Source organism: Corapipo altera, unplaced genomic scaffold, assembly GCF_003945725.1.
Source record: "Corapipo altera isolate COAL_440 unplaced genomic scaffold, ASM394572v1 0, whole genome shotgun sequence".
In the NCBI taxonomy this organism is placed as follows: domain Eukaryota; kingdom Metazoa; phylum Chordata; class Aves; order Passeriformes; family Pipridae; genus Corapipo; species Corapipo altera.
In genome coordinates this window covers 88,539,383-88,561,147 of record NW_020884872.1, presented here as the reverse complement: position 1 = coordinate 88,561,147, position 21,765 = coordinate 88,539,383, and the positions used below count along the sequence as shown (strand labels likewise).

Below are 21,765 nucleotides of genomic sequence, written 5' to 3'. Positions count from 1 at the left end.
GCAGGGGGGGATACTTCCCTCAATACCCTGCTACCCAACATTTGAGCAAATCCACTGTTTGGTCTGATTTAAGTAGAATGCTTCTGAATTGTTACATGAATTCCTAGAAGACTCTGAGCTAATGCTGTGGCCTCCACAGTGACCTGTATGTTCATTTTCTCCCTCAGCACATCCAGCACTTCTCTGATTTACATGCCTTGTGCTGTGCAAGGTCAACTTTGCTCTATGTTGAGCCCGTGCCCTGGAAGGAATGCCCGTAAACATTATTAAGCCTTTGCTAAGTGGTGCCTGGTGTGGTAAGAGGAGTGGACTAAGGAGAGATGCCAGCAGAGCTATTCTTTAGTTCATTACTGAGGGAATGGTATCTGGTGCTTCCCAGTGAACTCCCTCAAAGCAGAGATTTAAGACTTAGGACTGAGAGGAAGTTCTCAGAAAGGTAATCCCTTTGCACAAATCTTTCCTTTCCCTCTACCTTTTCGTACTCACAGAAGCCAGTTCCTACATTAACAATTACGGCACCAATAAAAGCCATTTTATCAAGGGAAGATGTAAGGCCAATAAAAGAGATGTCCCACCAGGAGTACTCACCCTCTTTCACGGCTTCCTTTTCAAGTGAGTCAAGCAATGTCTTCCTCTTGTCTTTTTTCCCTGCCAGGGCAAATGCATATGCTAGCAGTGCCTTGGTGTACACATGGTTTTCTTTCTGATCTGCCGCCATTTCCAGGCAGAACAGAGCATTCCGCACCACCGAGTCCTGGGAGGAGAGAGAGACTGAGTTGGAGCAGCCAGAGATCACACTGAGGCCCATCTTAGAACATCAGGAATCGGATGGTACCTATGGACCCTTGGCAACCCCACTGTCTGCTCTGACAAATATTGTACTATTGTGTATCCCTTCCCTTCCAGTCCCAATAGTCCCAGAACAAATGGGCAGCCAAAGGCTGTTCCTTATCTTGTATCAATGTTTCTCTAATATATCTTGTTAATGGTTTTTCCCAGTTTGATTTAAAGACTGAGAAGCAGGGCTCCAATCCTTCTGTCTTGAGAAGAATTACTTCCTTTCTGTAGATGTCCTGAATACTTGCTTTCCTCCTTCAGCTATCGCCTTGAGACTCTTCTGTGCTTTCACCCTCTGTTCTGTCCTTTTCTTTTCATTGTTTAGCTCCCCTTTTTTAGGACCTTCTGAAAAAAATTTAATTAATTTGGCAGGAAACTATCTCTGCATAAGAAAGAATATTTTTTTTATATTTTCTGGAATGTTTTTTGTGAGACATTAACATTAACAATGTATGTCTTTTCCAAGCCAGAATCTCAAGTATGGTTTGAGAGTGCAATTATAAAAAATGCAACTCCTTTACACAGTGTTAAGTAATGGACTAACAGATGATGTGACTCCATGTCCTTGCAGCCAGACGCATGACTATTTCTCATTTGTGATGGAAAACTGCTACAAAATTGAAACAATAATACTGCAGAGACAGTGTGTCATGATCTGAATCCCAACAGCACATTTACAGCTTAATCTAGAAGTAAAAGATGTATTTTTCAGCGGCTTTGTCCTTTGCCTTCACTGGGTGTCTACTGGAAGATGAAATCTTTTGTGATCATTTTTGGAGATGCAATTCAACTGTGTTTGAGAAAACAAAGAATAAAACCAAAATCAGTTGTGTCTATGCCTCACCTAAGGTTTTGTATGCTTACTATTATTTGTAAGGTAAGTGTTGGGGAGGAGTTCAGTCTAATGACAGGATGTGGCATTAGACACACATGGTCAGAACAGTGCTAATAAGATTTTTATGAGGGTTTAATATAGCTTACTTATAGAAATATTCTGTATGATTGTCAATAGCCTTAATGACTTAAGGGCTGTGTTAAATTTAGGATTTCATGCAGCTTAACTTGAAATGCACCTGCATCTCACTCAAATTCTGACAACCCCCTTCCTTCACATTCAATGGTGGTTTTAGGCTCAGACAGGGAGTTGAAAAACTTCTTTGTTATCCAACACAGTTTCTGCCTGAAAGCTTGTCTCCTAAACACAACACATACCAAAGAAAGAACAATTTTCTGGTGAAGTTAATGCCATCCATGTCATCTTACTGACAAAATAATTCCTTCTATTGGTTCTTGCTACACAGGAAAAAACTTGGAAAACGAAACAGTCCCTACCACATTTGGAGTAGAGGAATTACAGGAGCCTGGCAACCACCCCGGCTCAGCAGGCCTTCTGCTGCAATTCATACCCCAATTTTACCTGCACCACAGCCTTGTCTCAAAGTGAGGGGATCAGAATAACCAAACCCTCATTGTTCTTAAATAGGCCTCAGGCTTTTCACAGAGTGACATTATGGTACTCTCTATAGCTCTACTTTATTACCTATAGGTATACCTTATTCTTCAAGCATTAAGGATGGGGATTTCCCATAAAAAAATCTAGAAGAGGCAGAGAAAATAAGAATGAACCCTGAGTGTGCGACTCTTTTTTACATGCCTATGCTGTTGTGTCTGCACAACAAAAGCGGTTCAGCAGGAATGTACAAGAAACAAAAGGAGATTTTTGTAGGAGTAGAAAACTTTTTGGCTCACTTCAGAGAATTAAATCTTATTTAACTAACTTTCAATCCAATCTTTATGGAACCAATCAATTATTGTCCACAAAAGAACTCAGAAAAATGTTAAGTAAAATGTTCGTATGGGAGAAAGGATTGGACAGGGAAGGAAAATGGAGGAAAAGTGTTAGTTTAGTCTAGGCTTAGACAGAAAGACTATTCAGGTGGGATTTCTTCTTTCAAAAGCTAAAGAGACCTGATAATCTGGTGGGAAGGGACACTAGTAGGACAGGTTAGTACCATCTATGGCTCAGGTTGGGGTGCGGACACATACAGTTACAGGCAGAGGAATCTCCAGCAATGCAATAGTGATATAGGCTGTCAGTGTGATCTCGTCATTCACTCCACCCTGCAGGGAAACACAAACGTAGTTGTTGATCCTACACAGCACCACTGGCTTCTCTCTATGCAATGTATTTACATCCTGCAGAGACAAATCCTTCCTAGTCTCCTGCTCATGGTAAGTCTTTCAGAAGATGCTGCTGACTTCTTCATGCTTCTGTGATAGCTCCTCACTCTTCTCCAACCCCCAAGTGACAAAATAGCTTCATTGATCCCAGATTGACTTATGGTCAAGTTGCAGCCTGACAAAAGCCATATGGAGCCAACCAGGCAGACACATTACCTTCATAGCATTGTTCAGGAGTGTCCCAGAACTGCGGAAACAGCCATTATCCTTCTGCTTTTGAGTAAGCCAGATCAAAGCATCCTGGATGTGCTTCTCATCTATGAAGATGTGAGGCCGGGCCTGGGCAAAAGACTTGAGGACAAAGGCTGTGAGCCTGAAAGTGACAGACAGAACCAAGACATTCTGAGCAGGTCCTGTATCCATCAGAGGTCATAGGGCCCATATGGGCATTACTGTTCTGGAGGAAAGCAGTAGAGGCTACAAGTCTTGATCACAGGGGGTTGGTTGGAAACTATGAGATAGCTTAGCAACCCAGTGAGATAGGGACTAATGCTAAATGGAAGCTGCTATTCATAGCCCTGAGGACTGCAGGCAATGGCACTGGGTAATGGCACTGTGGGGATTCATCATCATCTTCTGCTAACAAGAACTAGCTATACCATCTTTCAGGCCACCCTCACTTGAGCTGAAGAAGGGTGTCAGAGGAGGTAAGCAGCTATCAGTGCAGCACTGCAAACCTAAAAGGCACCTCCCTTAACATCCTTTCTTCCCCCATTATCTCACATGATTATTCTGTGATGTCATGATAATAACTTCATCTCCAACTCCATTTCAACCTCAACAATGGCCAAGCACAAGAGAACACTGAGGAAAGGGAAGGCATGAAAAGCAGTAATGAAAATCCAGTGGTACTGAAGTCTTACCAGGTATTTCCAACTTGCCCATAATGTGGCCCAAAGGTACTATAAGAACCATCCCAGTGTTTGTACTTCAATTGCCTTTGATACCCTGAAATGGAGAGTGAAAAAATATTTCAGTTGCCACTGTACTTTTCAAGGAGCCATGCAAAGGAAATGTAGCAGATATGGGACAAAATGTCCCCCTTAACTAATGGTAGAAGTGTGAGCTACGTTGCTAAGGAACACAATGGAAGTTCAGGCAAACCCACAGCTCTGAGTATCTCCGTTTTTGTGCTCTTCCACTCTCCTAAAACACCTGGAAACTGAGTATCTGTGGTCATTGCTGGTCTCTGCCTTAGACTAGATGAGGAGAGGCAAATGAATCTCAGACTTGAGAGAAATGAGAGAATGGTTCCCAGAGGAGAACTGATAAAAAATGTGAGCCCTACACAGGATAGGGATGCAGAAAATAGGGTAATTTTCATTGGAGGAAGTGCAATATTCCTGAAAAAATAACTGAGTCAAACCAGTCCCTTTCTAGTAGCATATACCCATTATGTGCGTATGTACCGGTGTTATGTCTATCAATATGCCCTAGATAACATGTTCAAATTCTGCCCTGGTCAAAGGTGAGCAATACTTTCTAAATCTCAATCCCAAGGAGGGTTCGAGATCTACATAAGCAGCTGCCATGATTAGTGGCTATAATCTGATTTATGTCTTTCATATAACCTTTTTCTTACAGAAAGAAATCTTGAGTTATTGCCAGTTCTGGACTTTTCCTGTGTTCCTGTTTGGATTCTGTTGTCTCTCATGCTGTACCTTCACTTGAACATAGGATTCTTTCTTACAGATACTGTATTATATACATCTCACCTACCAATATCATGTTCCCTTCTAGAGACAGCCTCCAACAGATCATACATGCCAGTGGACAATAGTGTCTTTATCCAGTTGCCAAGGGAAGGGGTGAACAGAAAAGCAAAAGCTGTGTCCTGTCTCACCGCTCACTAAGTATCCAATGGCCTTGGATTTGACTTCTTCACTCAGCTGCTCTGTCTTGTTCAGATAGTCCAGGACGTAGATGTTGGGTGCAAAGAGGACCATGTTCTGCTCTCCACAGCCAAATGGCATCTGGAGGAGCTGGTGCAGGTTCTGCATGGCAGTGCCCATGATGTCACCTGGGGAATGAGACAATTTACAGTGTAAATTAGCCATTAGACTGAGCACAGCCTGAAGTCACCGTGTTTCAAAATAACACATGACACTTTAAGGATGCTTCACTTACCTAGCACTGAGAAATACGCTCTGGCTGAGCCATCCACCACAGTCTCTGGAAGAACCAAGGAGACTGTCTCTGTCATTGACTTTTCTGGGATAAAAAACCAGATTAATTTGGTTACAATTCCAGATATATGTATATGCATGGGTAGCAGCTATCCCCTGAACACGGTTTTCCTGCCTTCAAGAAATCCATTTATCTGTAATTTTGTTGATGATGCTTCCCATCCTGAAAATTTTGTGTTGGGCCTTCAATACCCTCACACACAGATTGTCGTGGACATCTACATGGCACTATCAGCTGGCCTTGACTGACAAATACACTTGCCAGCCTATTTTTCTGGCCTCATCTGCTTTGGTGAGCTGACCTGGCTTACTGCAGAGTCTGGTTTGTGATTTTACACCTGTTGAATGAAAGGCATTAGAGATAACCTTATTAAATCCCAAATATTCTCTCCCTGCAGGGACCTGGCCAGCCTCAGTTCCTAAGAGATAAGCTTCTATCTCTGTAATTGTTGACACTATTACATCCTCAGGTCTCCTCCTCTAGGAGGAACTGATTTCACTAACAGTTGGACATACATTTAATTTGCTTAATTTTATAACTTTCCTACACCTTTCTTCTCATAGTGGAGCATTCACAAACCTTTTCTTCTCTCTTTGTCTTTAGTCTCTACCATAGCAAAGAAAGTCTTAGAAAGCAGATGGCTCTTACCAGATGCACAGAGCACAGAGTTGTACGTAGTTTCCATTTCAGTCCCTTCCGGCTTGGGGAAAAGGGCAAGAAGAAAAAGCAAAAAATGAGAAACAACAGCAACAACAACAAAGAAAAGGAAGACATATCAAAAGGGAAACTAAAAGGGACTTTTTGGAAATGACTTACAAGGTTTTCTTCTCCATGTGCTAAACTGAGGGTAATTGAGGACTATAACATACCAGCTAATTACAAGTATGAAATGTAGTACATGTTCTTTCCTTTCTTATTATTGAGAGAGGTCCTACAGATTCACAGGTTATGATGCAAATAGCATGTAAGGTGCTGTTACCAACAGTGCTAACAGAGCCACAGGACCCTGTTTTCCAAGGTGCTACCCACTATGGCCCAGTGTAGCTGCAGTGATGGCTGGGTGCTGGGGACACTGGTAGGATATGTATGCAAGAGCTTTTACAGGTGGTAAAGCACTCCAATGCACCCACATGTGACATGTTGCAACAACAAAAATCTAAATACATGCCATAGTCAATTGGTGATTCTATCCTGTTCTTTCAAAAACTCCTAGCCTATTTTTTGAAGTCAGAAAAGAATCCTTCTTTTCTGTTGAGATAGGTGAAAATATTTTGCAAAAAACTCAGGAATTAAATGTTTACTATAAACTATTTTTTGTCAGAATTTATTTTAGGGAGATCCTGGCATAATTTTTTAACCTCCAAATAGGAGAGTTCCCATTGCTTCATTACTGTTTTCTAACTTTTGCCCATTGAAAATTTTTTCCAGCATGCAAACAATGGTGTTATTGTCTTTACCTTCTCACATAGTTACAATTCATTGTCTCTCATCCTTCAATAGGAAAAGACAGAAAAGTATTAAAAGAGTAGGAGAAAAAAGAAAAAAGAAAAAGCTTTTTGGATAAAGTATGGCAGAACTAAATGCTTCTGTTTGCAAAGGTACCTTCATGTTTGTTTCAGTATATCCTTGTGATATGCAACTAAATGAGAAATCCATTGTTTTGTTTGATTTTGAACATTTCAACAGGAAATTAAAACACACACTGTAATTATTTGAAAGATTTTCCTTTCCAGATGAGAAATTCCTGGGTGAAAAACCATCCTATTTCCCAAAGACCTCTCAGCAAGGCTTGGTTTCTGGAAGGGCAAAAGGATGCCCCAGAGCCTTTGGCACAGTCCCTTCTCTCTCTGGGATGCACTGCCTACTGTAGGGAATATTGTCATCCATATGTTCGTGACAATGCAGCTTCACCCCAAGCATGTTTCACTGTATCCACCCCTACTAATTAATTGTTGAGCCTTGGATGCTAATCTCTGACTCCATCCAGTCAGGGCTTGCTGTAGATTAATTACCACATTAAAAAAATAGGATAGGATGAGCAATCTCTCAGACACCCTGACAGAAGCATCTTTAATACTTGTTCAGTAATTTCCATTCCCCTGCCATCTGGGAGAAAAGACTTTACAGTGCTGATCTTCTAGTAACTTCAAAGAAAAAAATAAAGTCTTTTTCCTGAAGGTATATATGAAATCAGGAAATTTTCCTGAAATGTTAAACAGTTATCCATGTATTATACATACAAACCTATCTGTAAATATTTAAAAAAAAAAAGTGACTAGCAGATACATTCAGGTTAGCAAAACGTTTTCTGAAGTTACATGAGTCCTAGCTCTGCCTTACTGCAAACAGGAATGTCTGCAATGTAAGGAGTTATTATTATTATATAGATTTCACTACACAACAAGCTAGTACTCTTTGTTTGCTAATAGCATCACAGGGAGTCATACTGTGGATTAATTTTATGACTGGTAATTTATCACGTGAAAAGCTGTGCTTTTATCATAGCAAAACACTGCTTAAGAAAAAAGCGTACAAAAGAATGAAAAAAATAAAAGGTTAGTTACACTGTTTTGAACATTCTTGAAAGTGTAATAAAACTGGTTTGAAACAGTGATGGTAGTTTTGTTTAGAAATATTTGTAGGTTGTGGTGACTGTTCCATATTTCAGAGTCCTAGCCATGTGCTGGAGGAGAAGCATGAGGTTTCTGACTAGTTTTCCATTTACAACCTATCCCTGTGATTTATTACAGGTAAAACCAAGGAGTTCTTACTTATCTCTGATATGATGTCTCAGAAAACCTGTCATTATGGCCTGCCTTATTATTTCTGTCCCACTGTGTAACGTCAAACCCTGCTTTTACTATGAGATAGCAACATTATGAGTTATGGGCTCTACTGGCCTGGGCTAGATTTGTCAATGCTTCTTTTATAACAGCTTGCATAATTAGAGTCCTACAAGCCTTTATTTCTGCTCTCATAGCTAAAAGAGAAAACCTTTATCATACCACAACTGTTGCTATTGCTATTGCTACTTTTCTGTGCCACCAAAATTAGCATCACACATACCTCCACCAGCAGCTGTCTGATGACTGTGTCCTTCTGCCCTTTCTCAGGGGTCTCCACAACTGCATTCCCGCAGGGTTGCTGGTTCTGTAGAGCCTCAGTGCTCACCAAGAACTCCACCTGCCCTGGAGAAAACAGGGGCAGTCAGCCCTGCCCGGCAGAGCCATGGAAATGTGGGTTTGTGTTTGTGCTAGGCACTTCCTGTTATATTACAGAGCTTTTCCAAGAGGAGAGCTAAATTTGAGACAGTGTTTTATCTTGATCCTCATGCAGCCTTCCAGGGCACCTCCTTCAAGATGGCCATACAAGCAGGTGGTCCATCAGCCAGAAGAGTAATGATGGGGCGGGTCTTGTAAATCAAATGGTCTTGTTCTGGGACCATCAAAGCAAGCTTTGATTAAAAAATTTCAGACCCAGAAACATTAAGCCAAGGCATTCTTAATTCCACAACTGGAATATCTGAGTACTTTGCATGTATTAAGGGAACTTGTGATTTCTATTTACATGTTAGGAAAGCAATGGCCTGCAACACTTACACGGTTTGTTTAGGACTGGAAATATTACATCCAGTGTAGTGTCTCAGCCTCGGGGTTGGACTTCTCCCTTCTGACATAGAGAAGATCCTTCCAAACAGGTTTTGAATTACCTAGCTCCTCACACCAAAGACCTAATGCCCTACACAGATATCTGATCTCAGTATGTTCTTGTTGTCTAGCTTCTTACCTAGAGATCTTGGTGTTACTGCCCAAGCCACAGTTATTCTTTCATTCATGCAGATGCAGTAGGATTCTTCCTGTTTCTCTGCTGGTATAGCCAGGAAATGAGTAGATTCAGCCAGGGACACACTGACCTGTTGGTTGCACAGACAGGTGACATGAAGTTTGGACTTGCAGAGAAGCTGAAGTTATTGGAGGCAATGCAGTACATGGAAGTGGCGAGTGGAGCTTGTTATACTGTGGGACTGAGAACCTTATGAATATTGTAGAGAAAGAACTGCCTGATAAAGAGGGAAATGACTGAGATATGTAAACTCATAAGGTAAGTGTAGGGAACAGGATCTTTGGAAAGAAAATCAATTCTGGGAAAATTAATAGTACAGACCACTTGTACCATGAATTAAAGACCCTGCATGTGATTAGTTAGGTGAAACGATAAAACACTAGTGGTGGGAAACCAAGTAAGGGAACAAGGAAAAGTGGATTAGAGGAACCTGAAAACAGCAAACAAAACAGGAAAGACAGGGAAATAAATGAGAGCGCATTGGAATGACTGGATCAGTGCTCCTCCTTTTTTCAGTTTCATTCCTTTTAGAATAAAAATCTGTATTTATAAAAACCTTAGCAAAGGTGGTTGAGATTTCATACCAATCATTTTCCAAATTCTGTTGACTTTTTCATTGGTGAAAAAATGCAGACAAGAATAGTGAAGCTGTATAGCTCTGCTCTGTGCCTTAGGGACAGATGCAACAAATCAAAGGAAGTCGGCATATTCCAGCAAATCTGCTGTGATATTTTGTGAGATAAGACTAAAGGTTGAACACAGATATGCACCCTGGTGAACTTGGAGTTTCCATGTGCAATGACGCAATGGTCTGTGAATAACCCAAGTCTCATATTTCTATAGGACAGTGACATAAATTTGTAATGACAAAGGTGGGAATCTCACTAGCAGAGCTTTAGGTTCTGAATCTAATGGAGCTTTCTAAACTTTGGCAGGAAAACATACTTCTTCTTTATTGATACTGCAAGGATTCCTATACATGTACACTTGTATGAAATTATAGTTAGAGATCAGTCATCTGGCTTGGGAAACCATGCTATAAGTGACCCACTGTAGTCTTCCCTAAGCTGCTGGACTGAGCAAAGTTGTACAAGTCTCTTACCCTGATGCAGGCGGTCAGGTAGTTGAAAATGGTGGCTTTCAGCGTGAAGGACTCACCACGCACTACAGAGTAGGGCATGGTGAGCTCAACAAAGAAGGGCTGGAAGGCCTTGAGGGACACTGTTGGAGACAGGCCAAAGCCTGTGTCTGCTGAAGTGCAGAATGCATTGGCTTTCCACTCGGTGATGGTGTCAGGGATGGTCACATCTAGATCAGCATTTCCCTCAGAGCTGGTTAGGGACAGAGAACAAGATTTCAATTATATTCTGGTTCTTCTTAGCCTACTGCATAATATCTGCTGACAGCAAACTCCTGACCAGCTGGGATATGGGCACCGGCTTTCGCATGTTTCCCCAAAGAATCCTATACTTAGTGACCTTAAAAAATCCCTCTATCTACTAGAAATACCGCTCTCACTGAAATACTGATACTTCCTTTGAGGCTTTAATATATAGGTTAGTAAAAAAAGTAAGGTTTTGGCCTAGTGACCACACTCTACATTCCCTTAAACACTTACTTCACTGAAACTATGTCCCAGATCCATGTCTCAGGAAAGTACTTCCGGACAGTCTCCACAGTATTGTCACCAACCATACTTTCTTCCATCTCATACTCCAAATCTTCAAGCAGATTCATTGCAGTGACTAGGAAATTTTTCAATGACAGGAAAAAAGGAAAAGATGTGTCAAATTCTAATCTAAATCAGGAAGATACTTTCCTTCCAGGTAGTGGTTATTCTTAGATAAAATTTTAAAATTGAAAGCACAGCTTTGAAATCTTGGCCACTGAAAACAAACGCAATTCTCTGTTGCCATCTCAGTATTTAATTTTTCCTGATGTTGCTGCTCTTCTTACAGAGATTAGATGTAGTGGAGCATTCTTCCCTCACTACCAGCAAACAAAGCAGTGCCAAAAGAACCATGTATGATGATGCTATTGAGGGTATATTTCTCTTGCAATACAGAGTCAAACATGAAACTTATTGTCTCCAGATATTACTGTGCCAGATAGTTTAATAATCTGGATGAAGAATTGATTAAGTTTATAGATAACCAGAAACAGAAGCCACACTTAGCCCTCCATCTAGGATTTTTTTTAGATGAATATGGGTCTTTACATCTTTGGCCATTTGCAACCAAATAGGAGGATGCTTTCTCACAGTGCTGCATACTTTTGTGCCTTATTGAAAGGTTTTCCATCAGCCTTAGAAGATTTTACATCTTCTCAAAGGAGACAGCTGTCTTGGGCCATACTCTGATGACAAATCCTTCATCTCAAAACCAAAGATCTGATCTGTTATAAATAGAAGGCTAGAAGTTATCACTGGACCAAAAGCTATCCTTTTTAAATCAGAACTGTGATACTGCACTGGAAAAGTCAGTAACTGGTAGTGACAAAGGTGGGAGTCTTATATAGCCTTTCTAGCCTGAGAACTACTCGAGAAAACAAACATACAAACAAACAAAAGTAGTATCATTGTTATATCTTCATAGTCACTGAATCTGCAGCAAAGTGATGTGACATACCCAGCCCCTTCTAGTCACGTGAGTGGGAGAGCTGGGAACAGAACTAAATTTCTCATCTTCCAGTGGTAAAATATCGACCATTTGTCTTGGCCCACTGTTGCCCTAGCTGTTCCTCCAGCTATTGCTAGAATGTGGCTGCCTAGAAGTAGAGACTCCTTTTTTAGGTTTCCACAGTTGAACTCAAGTCTGATGGAAAAAAAAAAGCCACTACTTTGTGCTGAAAGACTCTTTTAGTGCCTACAAGATCTCTGCTGTAGAGGCTGTCATGGGAGTCACCAAGCACACACAGTTCTAGCCAGACATATCTGTCTAGCTGGGAAGATGCAGGTAGAGGTAGAGCAGTTTCATATTTCAGGACTGAGTCCAGAAGGGATTGATCCTGAATTAGGTTAGCATATTTGAACAGAATCAGATCTGACTGGTGTAATTAATATTCAAAGATGTAAAGGGAAGGAAAGAAGCAGGGTAGTAAATTTTGGGAAGTTGTGTGGGAGGTGAAATCAAGAAGGTACTAGAACCACTGTAACTCCTTTCCATCATGTGTCCTGGGTAATGCTGGCAGACTTCAGGTTTATGGATCTTGCTGCTAGTGAAGACTTTTAAGCCCAATTCCTAGTAAACAAAGAGAAAGAAGAACAAAAAATATGAAAAAACTGGTTTGGATATAAACTTTATTTAGTATGTCAAGAACAGATGTACTTAAGTCTGGTAGTGATCAGAATAACAAAGGCTTGTATATAAATTCCAGATAGACAGGTTTAACCCAGATGCTGAGGCTCTATCATGTTACACTCATACTATGGCTAAATTCTGGCATGATCAGATGGAATACTAAGGCCATAGGTCTACTTTGAGCACAGCTGCCTGTATGAAAATGATATGTGTGAAACACATGGGATTGAAGGGACCCAAAAAGTCTTGTGCAAGACACTTTAGATGGGTATAGGTGGATTTTTGGGTTATCAAAGTAACTGACACTTTATTGAAGACATCTTTAAAGCAGAGAGAGAAAACATGAAAGAATGAGAAAGAGTTTCTAATATTATGGCACTAGAAATAATTTCTCAGGACTGTTTCCTTACTCGAGCCCATTTGCAGGTATCTCTACTAGCAATGAGGAGACCTTTCAAAGTTTTAATGGTTCAGAGAAACACTCAGGCACCAGTGATGGGCTAAGTATGAAGGGCCTGGTCTTGGTTATTTTCTTGCATACAAAAGTTAGTAAGTTTACAGCAAATGAGTTTTTCTGTTTTGTTTTGTTTTGTTTTGTTTTGTTTTCATTAAAAAACGCTTGAAGACAGATGAGGAGAGCAGACAATTCCAAAAAGCGACCAAAAGAAAAATGAAAGGCTGATGCTTACTTTGAGAATGTCATAGGCATCACCTTCACCATCAGGAGAAATGGGTATGTAGACAAATCCATTTAGTAACATATTCTCAAGTGACACACAAGGGTTTACATTGTCTTCTTCCAAGTAGTAGCCCTTGAAGCTATAACCCCGGATTTCCTTCAGTGGAAGAAGATCATACACCTAGGTAAATGCAAAAAAACGAGGGGAAAATGTTGCAGATCAGCACTTATAGGGGGAGATACTATCTAACACTCCGTTGGTAAATGCCAGCTTCTGAAAAACAAGTGCAGTGAATGTACCTGTAAAAATACATAGCCCCATGTCTATACTTGTGTTAATAGGTATTTGGTTGGTTCTTGTACTTGCTCATTACCAGAAGTAGCCAAGACTTACAGAACTGGGAGAGAGCTCATTTTCGGGCTTCATAAGGAGAACGCTCTTGTCCACAGCACGGAGGGCACACAGGGACCTTGGTGTGGCATGGAGTTTTAGGTGTGTGTTGGAGGCAGGAAGACCTTCCTTGGGTACAAAATTCAATCTCACCTGCAAACCAAAAAGAAGTTCAAACAGCCACTTTTCCAGACACTGTTACATGCTATTATACTGATGTTTCTAGCCTTGTGAACTAAGTTCTGCTAGTGTCTTGCAATTCTCATAATATATATTCAGCTTTGACCAATGTAATTAATAATGATGAGCAATTTGCTTTTTTATTCTGTCTTGCCCCACTTTTTATAGTTATAGCTTTGTAATTTATTCTGGTCAACAATCCTCAGTCAATATCTGCTCAGATCACTTACTGAACACATTGTGAATTCTGCCTCTGTTCTGGAACTCGTAACTGAACTACTGGTCACAAGACAAACATGGGTTGCATAAACTGTGACATATACTCACTTTATTGGGGAGACAACTTTCAACCTGGAAATCTGCTGAACTGGCAATGACTTCCCCACTTGGCGAAGTGGTATAAACAAGCATCCGTGCCAGGGGAGCGATTGCTGCCTCAACAGAGAGGGTCAGCTGAAATGTCCCATAAGCTAACAGAGAGAAAAAAAAGCTGATCAACACACAAGAAGTCCCAGTATATGCATTTTCCTTTCCTAGATAAAACAGTCAAGTTCACTCATGCTGAACATTTTTAGTCAGCAGGGGCAGGAATACTGATACATGATTGAAGCCTATGGCTGCTGCTGAAGATACCTGCATTCAAAGAGTGATCATGAATAGCCAAATGGAGTGAGTTTGGAAAGCTTTTAGATTCTCCCCAGTTAACATCTGGCATAATTTCTTGATGTTCTCAACCACTGTTTCCCTCAAGCTCCAAGATCTACCAAAAATAGATGAGGGAAAAAAAGGTAACAGACTATTGTAAAGGGAGGCAGCAGTCAAGGCTGCAGAGCGGCTGAAAGAATAACTGGCAAAGTTACTGCTAAGCAAGCATTTAGCTGGAACACTAAACTCTTGCTCCAAGCACAATAGAAAATGCCCCTCTGTGCTCTAAAACTCTTTTTATCTGGGCCTGAACTTTATGTCACAATCTGGACAAGGCGACAGAACATCTCTTGATATTAGCCATGGTGTTAGTTTAGTAACTGCTACTAGTGAGGATGCAGAACTTTGTATGAACATACAGCACCCAAGACCTTTTACTTCCATAAACTGCTTATAGCCACTGCAGCGCAACTCCTTCTCATAGACTTACAAAATATCTCCTGGTCTTATTGTCCAAAGACATTTAAAGTTGCATTACAGCCAGTCTCAGTTACTGAAATGTGTAACCCTCAGACATTTATATGAATAAAATTAAATGTATTGGTTAGAATATAGGTATGTTTGGGTTTGCATGCTTACAAGGCAGGAACAATATCAAAAAAATGAAGGAAAGAGAGAGAAAGAAAAAGAGACACACTTCTTTCTGTTCACTGTACATGTCATCCCACAACACTGGTCAGCATCAGCAGTCAGAATAGGGTAGAGTGGTCATCAGAAGGTGCTGGTTTTAGGAAATGGCCAAAACATTATGCTTATTTTTGTGAAATTTTTTAACATTTTATCATTAAAAAAATAGCACCTAACAGAACTCAGAGAAAACAAAACTAACCCAAGACACTTCATCAAAAAGATCTAATTTTGAAAATTCAAACATTACATTTAATGTTTGAATTGAACATTAAATTAAATGTTTAAATCTAAATAATTTATCTAGGTCCCCCCGCCCCCAAATTATCATTAGAAATACTGAAAATGCATAGTACTGCTCACCATCTCCAGGATTCACAGTCAGATCATGGGTGTCTGCTAATATAATTTCTCCCTTGGCCATCACCTGTGTGACAGAGAAACCTTCTGTAATTGTTGCTACTGGTGTTGAAAGGAAGGAGAAGGAACAGTCAGTGGGTTATCTGTAGATTGTTAGTATAAATAGCATTGCCAACTGTGAGCAACACCAAGAAGGTATTAAGCAAGTGCCAGACTAGAATTCACTGGGTCTTGGGAGACAAGTATTCACTCCCAGGAGGACCAGTATTTTCTCACTGATCAGAGTTCTCTTGCTTTTGTACATATTACAGGTTTGAATGCATTTTATCTCTGACCCCACATAAGTCTGGGGATCATATGCACATTTCTAACAATCTGGAACAGATTGAGGGTCAAAAATTCTCCTAATTGCATTCTCAGTTGCATTGTGAAATAGCCTGAAGAAAAATTTAATCAGGATTAGTTTCATAACTCCACAGAGTTGGGACAGAAGAGTACAGGCTGCAAATAATAAGAGCTTGAATAAGGTACCTGAATTCAAGCAGTAAGCAACAGCCTGAATGCTACCTGTAATTTCTTCATTTCTAGAAGATGATTCCTTTCTCACAGTCAAAAATGGTTTCTATACAATTACTCTCCAGAGGACATATATATATTCCATAGCACCATATTTTAATTTTGAGATGTAGGATCCACTCCTATAAAAATTGAAGGTATCTCACTGTTTGTTTACCTCTGTATGTGCATACTTAAGACCAGCTTTCCCAGGCTCTAAGGAGAAGCAGGTATGTTGTCCTTCAATTAGCTGTTAGCAGTCTTGAAAATAAGCACATAGGTGTCTCTAGCAAAGGTTTCTATTCTCTTTTTTGAATCTCAGCCTAAGTCCTGCAGTGTTCTGTACAATCCATCAGAACGGAATTGTCTTTTCCACTGATTTCTTCTGGTCCTCCAAAGGTACTCTTATCATTCTGCTAGTGTCATTAAATGGGAGAACCAGAAAAACAAAGAGAGAAAGAAATCCTATTTGAATTTTCACCTGATTCTTCCTGTTCTTCCAAGCAAAACTGGGATATCATTTTTTGGTTACAGTTCAATTAGTCTCTCTTCTCTGACCTCCAAATTGAACAAACTCATAGTTCTCAATGCCAGCGTGCTATAGTCTATTTTGACCACTGTGGTATCCCGAACCTTCCATGATTGCTTGATGTTCAGCCTAAGCTCTAAGTTTATTGGTTTTTTCTGGTAGTGTAGTTAGAGGTGTTGCTTTAGTTTCATTAGTCAGATGACTACTAATGGGCAAAATGGAGTAGAAGATACTTGTTCTTCTCATCTTCTATCTTCTTATTGTAGGGTGCTGGTTTCTAACTAGTGGCCATATGTGAACTGGAATTTGGAATGGGGGAAACTGGGAGTGGATTATCATGAAATGAGAGTCTTGGGTGGCTGTGCCAAAGACAGTGCTCTCTTCTTCAGTATTCTGTCTCTCTTCTGTTCTTAGTAAAACATGTACACCCTACCTATATCTGCTCACAGAAGACAGAGAAATGAGAAATATTAAGGAAATGTGTTTAGATTGCACTGCGGCAGGTCACACTTTCCATTTCAAACCCTCCCTACCATTAATGGCTATATAGCAGTGCAGTAGTTCCTCATCATGGAACATAGTTATAGATGACACAGTACTTTCTGTGGCCATAGATCAAAGTAGCCACAAATACTTCTTACCAGGTAGTAAATGACAATTTTCTTCTGCTCCCCTATGGCCTCCCGTGTGAAGATATAGTGCACCTGGATCTCTGCAAGGGAGCCACAAATTAATGTCTCATGCTTTGGCTCAATTTTGAGGAAGCTCTTACTGGGGGAGTAAAACCGACTTATTCTACGCATGGCATGCTCATATGATGGTGTGATCCAGTTGCTGTCATAACAGTTCAGTTCAGGTTTATGATCTGCCTGAGAAAGAGGAAAAAAAGTTCATAGCTAAAAAAACCAGGTAACAAGTCACATAAAAGTCCACAGAAAAACTCTGGATATGTTCTGTATTTCCCATTCTTAGAAGATGGTAGAGAACATGCACAGAAGACACAGACAAGAGAGGTCACCTGCCAAGAAACTTGCCTTATTTTCCAGCTGGCAGAAAGACTGACAACCCATGGGTAGATATTTCCCTGTTGATGAGAAAGACAGAGGCTTACCCCTGTCTGTGTCACTCACTCGGATTTCCAAGGAGGCTTGTGTGAAGGCAGTAGTGTCTATGGAAAACGAGGATTGTCCCTGCTCATCTGTAGTGTAATTCCCTTTGTATCTGTCTCCATCCACAGAAACTGTGATGGTTTCATTGGCAATTGGAGCATCAGTGCCATCGACCAGCTTCACCTAACACAGCAATAACAAACTTCAGGTTTTAGACTAGCAACAGAAACTAATACCCAAGTAGTAAAGCCACTCCTCTTTTTCCTTCTTTCCGGGCAGGATGTTTCTTGACAGAGAAGAACAAAAGAAAAGAATGTGGATATGTGTGAGGCAAGTCCTGAGTTGAGGGAACAACTGAGAAAATTCTCAGTAAAACAGGCTGATTGGCCCATGGAAATAATCTATCAGGAGCCTAAGTTCCTCAGTAGTTTTAATTCCCCTGGCCAACCTCATTTGGGACTCCACTACTTATCATCTACCTCTTGGTTCAGGAACTCTATGTTCTGGCTTGTGCCTTGTCCCGGTAGACCTACATGTAGCTCTTTCTCCTGCTGTTCCCATCTGGTTAAGTGGACTTTTTTGACTGGGCTCAGTCCTGACTCATCATCTCACATTGTCAAGTGGTCACTAGACTGTTGGTGGAACCTGTTATTGTCACCACTCCTGCTCTGCTCAGTTTGGCTGAGTAGTTGGGACTGTGCTCTTGTTGATGAGATCACTATGCCTACCTGTGTTGTGGTCACCCTTTGCACCTGGATAACATTCCCTTGTGGAATAGTCCATGTTTGTTGCTCCCTGTCAGAATAATGTGCCTTCTCTTCTGTACTGGGCTGACTGCCTCGAGTGTCAGGGTCATGTGCTTCTTAGAGTGCCCCAGCTATCAATAATTCATCTGCCTGTGCAAAGGCAGAGGAAGGTGGGCCATGTAACCTGCACTCACTGCTCCTCCATCTAATGGGATTACACTCTTGTGTGTTTGCTATGCCATTTGTTGTCCATGGTCTCAGAAGTTCCTTACCCTCCCGAAGAGTGGAATCCCTGGTCTGTACTGAGAGTCCAGCAGGTCAAAGCTGATTTTGCTCATGATGGGTGTGATACCACAGGAGCCTGTTCCAGTCATTTCTATTCCTGAGACAGAGCCCAGTAAAGAGGGATTATTAATGAATTTTTAGTCATGTTGGTCCATCTTTCTTGTCTTTGCCAGGCCCTCCTGTTAGGGCCTGCCACCACTTTGCCATATCCATGTGATACATACCTGTGCCATCTTCTGTGATCTTGCCTTGTACCTCAATGCTCATCTCATATCCCCTACGCTGGAGTTGAAATACCTTGGTCCTCACTAGACCAGAAACACACCCACGAGCATCTGACTAAGCAAGGCATTGGAGAGAAAATTGAAATTCTGTGAACAAAGTTGGTGCCATGAAGGACTGAAATAGAGACCCCAAACCCAACATGCCTAAATTCTGTCCATGAAATCCCAGACTTATGACTCCAAGACCAGAACTTGTGTTCGTCCTGTTTCCTAGTGTTTCATCTGTACGTTTTCTCTGTTCTGTGAGGTACCTGACACACAGTTCTCTAAGGCACACACTGATTTCCCTATTAACTTCCTCCTACCTTAGTTTTGTTTTTCTTCCTGTTTCTTCCATTGTCTTCACTGCTTTCCTTGTTGCCATTTCTCCTGTATTTGACCCATGTACAATACTACCTCATCTTCTTTGTTCCTTGTTCTCTATACTGCTTTCTTGTTTTGTCCTCATCTTTGTTCCTCACTCCCTGACACTCCCTCTCACAGTCACAAAACTCTTTCACAGATTATTTTCTTGGTTTTTGGAACAATAGCAGGGACCTCATGGCTGATAACTGCAGATTTGTCACTAGTCTCAGTGGGGTCAGGATTCCAGTTGTGGAGTTTTCATCATCAATTCCATTTCCAGTTTAACAACCCCTCTCTGAAGCCTGCCTTCCTCTGAGATTCTCTGCTTTTCCCTGGACAGAGCACTATCTCTGATGTTCTGCTATCTCCCAACAGTCACAGATTTGGCCTCACTTAAGATAACATTGCCCATTAACCATAAGAAAAAATACTACATGTTAATCTTGGGACTCACCTGCCTAGTGAATTCTTCACACACAGATTCTGCCTCTTTTCCGTAACAACTTGAAGCAGAATGGGAAAATTTACGGCACACTTGGACATTCACCAAACCAGGAACAGGTTTCCCATAGGTGTACCTATAATCATAACGTGTTAATGTATCAGATGAAGAGACAATCAGTCACAGTCACACTCAAATGCATCTCCTTAGAGACCTCTGTGGACGATTTCCTAATACTTCTTCTTAAAGGCTGACTAATCTGATATTTTAATGATTCTAGTGATTATATTTCCATCATTTCCATAGTAAGATTCTGCCATTATACATGGAAGAAACATCCATTCTGTTCTAGGGGGGAGGTCTCTGTAGAAAAAGATTGACTTTGGAAAATTATTTCAGCCAGGAATATTCTTGTATTATAAACTGCTGCGGATTCAGTGAAGAAATGGAAAGGCAACCAGGAGCTCAGAAGGAGCAATTTATGAGTTAAAAATGAGAACACTGGGTTTGCATCACCAGTGTAAATTATGTCTGATCTGATATCTCTGAGTATTTGAGGGTTCAGGATTGGCAGAGAAGCTCTAATTGAAGAAATGCAAGGACAGAAAGAGAAAATATACAATGAACTGGGAAGTGAGAGCTGTGGACCAGTTTGACATCATCTTTAAAGGAACACAGAGAAGACCCTTCACTTTGACTGCTCAGACCAAGTAGCAAGCTCAGGATCGACAGAGTGAAATAAGCTTGCAATGGATGCCTGGGAAAAGTATAAAAAGCCTTCACCAGTTCTTCTTTTGGTCCTTGGTAGAAAGGAGGAGTGAAGGATAAGCAAGAGAGATTTACTGGAGCTCTGTAACTCACAGACCACAGACAGACACTGGAAGCTCGTCGTCCTTAATCGTGATCATCCTGGGCAGCTTCACCAGGACCTCAAACTTGGGCAGCACTAAATGAGAGACAGAAAGTCTGATATGAGATGAGTGAATGACAGCTGTGTACTATACAGCAACCCAAACAGAGAGCCAGGATCATCTTAATAGGAACCTCTTCGTGCTCTTTAGCAAGGATCCCCTACCCTTTCCTTAGGTTTTCTCAGCCTTTGCCATTGTTTGGGTTCAAAGGCAATTAAGGAAGTTTGTAGTCCTTACCTTCTCTTATTTACAGCACATGCTTAAGTGATCCCACTGGTACCAGACAGCTGTGTAGATCCCTTATGTGTGTCCATTGAGAAGGACACATTGGTCCTGTGTGTTGTGTTCACAATTCATAATTGCAACTAGGACTTGGAGCAGCACATTCGCCACCTTTGTAATTTAATACATTGAAATGTCTTGAATCATTGATTCTCTTGGTTGATTCTTACTGTTCAGGAGGTCCGAAGTTGCTCTTAGGCTCACTAATATGTACCATGGGATACTGTCCTGCATGCCCAGGGAGTTCTAATGAATCTAGCCACAGACTCTCAGGGCTATATTTTCAAGGGGAAGAGGTAGCAATAAAGCTCAATATAAAGGGGTACAAGTAAAAGACATATTTTGCTCCTGAGTATTAAATTACATCCCTCTTCCCATATTGCATCCTACAACCCTAAGCCTCCAACTACTCATGCCCAGGACTGGACTGAAGTATCTAATGGCCTGCTTCCAGGTGGTGCATCTGAGGTGTTTTTCATACTGCAAGGAAATAACAGCAGGGTGGGTACATATCCAGACCCAGGAAGTGGAAAATAACCTTGGGTTATACAGTTTAGACATAAATTTGTCTCTAAAATGGGAGGCAAGGCTCAGTGTTTCAACCCCAGATCACATTTCCTCAAAAGACTGTAAGAGGAAAGATTCACAGAAATGACTCAAGAACAAATAAAAGAAAAATTAGCCTAGTGTAAGGCTAGAAAAGGGACATACTTCTTTGATCTTGTGGGGTGTTCAGAATGATCTTTGCGGGATGAGGAACAGACCATCTGTCACCATGGCACATTGAAGCCTATAACTTTGTTTGTGGTCAAATTATTCACCATGCCTGACTTTGAACCAAATAAGCCAGCCACTTCTGATACTCGTACCTTCTGGCTCAGCCCCTATGAATCCCATTGCCTGCATATTCAGTCCCTCTTTTCTACAT

General features: G+C 41.0%; 1 protein-coding gene across 1 annotated transcript in view; it reads right to left on the bottom strand.

The window, feature by feature from the left end:
- Positions 1-347: 347 nt before the first annotated feature.
- The window catches only part of LOC113940336 (alpha-2-macroglobulin-like), a 30,176-nt gene continuing 8,758 nt past the window's right edge, over positions 348-21,765 (bottom strand). The window contains exons 7-28 of the mRNA XM_027631498.1: positions 20,506-20,590; positions 19,657-19,780; positions 18,798-18,912; positions 18,561-18,670; positions 17,564-17,725; positions 17,075-17,302; positions 15,353-15,416; positions 13,985-14,127; positions 13,481-13,630; positions 13,097-13,267; positions 12,248-12,347; positions 10,727-10,853; positions 10,211-10,439; positions 9,052-9,178; positions 8,332-8,453; positions 5,914-5,965; positions 5,206-5,289; positions 4,922-5,098; positions 3,942-4,026; positions 3,235-3,391; positions 2,884-2,958; positions 348-754 (exon numbers count right to left, since the gene is read on the bottom strand). Coding sequence (XP_027487299.1) covers positions 389-754; positions 2,884-2,958; positions 3,235-3,391; positions 3,942-4,026; positions 4,922-5,098; positions 5,206-5,289; positions 5,914-5,965; positions 8,332-8,453; positions 9,052-9,178; positions 10,211-10,439; positions 10,727-10,853; positions 12,248-12,347; positions 13,097-13,267; positions 13,481-13,630; positions 13,985-14,127; positions 15,353-15,416; positions 17,075-17,302; positions 17,564-17,725; positions 18,561-18,670; positions 18,798-18,912; positions 19,657-19,780; positions 20,506-20,590 — 3,053 coding nt within the window. The 3' untranslated portion in view covers positions 348-388. The remainder of the gene's footprint in view (positions 755-2,883; positions 2,959-3,234; positions 3,392-3,941; positions 4,027-4,921; positions 5,099-5,205; positions 5,290-5,913; positions 5,966-8,331; positions 8,454-9,051; positions 9,179-10,210; positions 10,440-10,726; positions 10,854-12,247; positions 12,348-13,096; positions 13,268-13,480; positions 13,631-13,984; positions 14,128-15,352; positions 15,417-17,074; positions 17,303-17,563; positions 17,726-18,560; positions 18,671-18,797; positions 18,913-19,656; positions 19,781-20,505; positions 20,591-21,765) is intronic.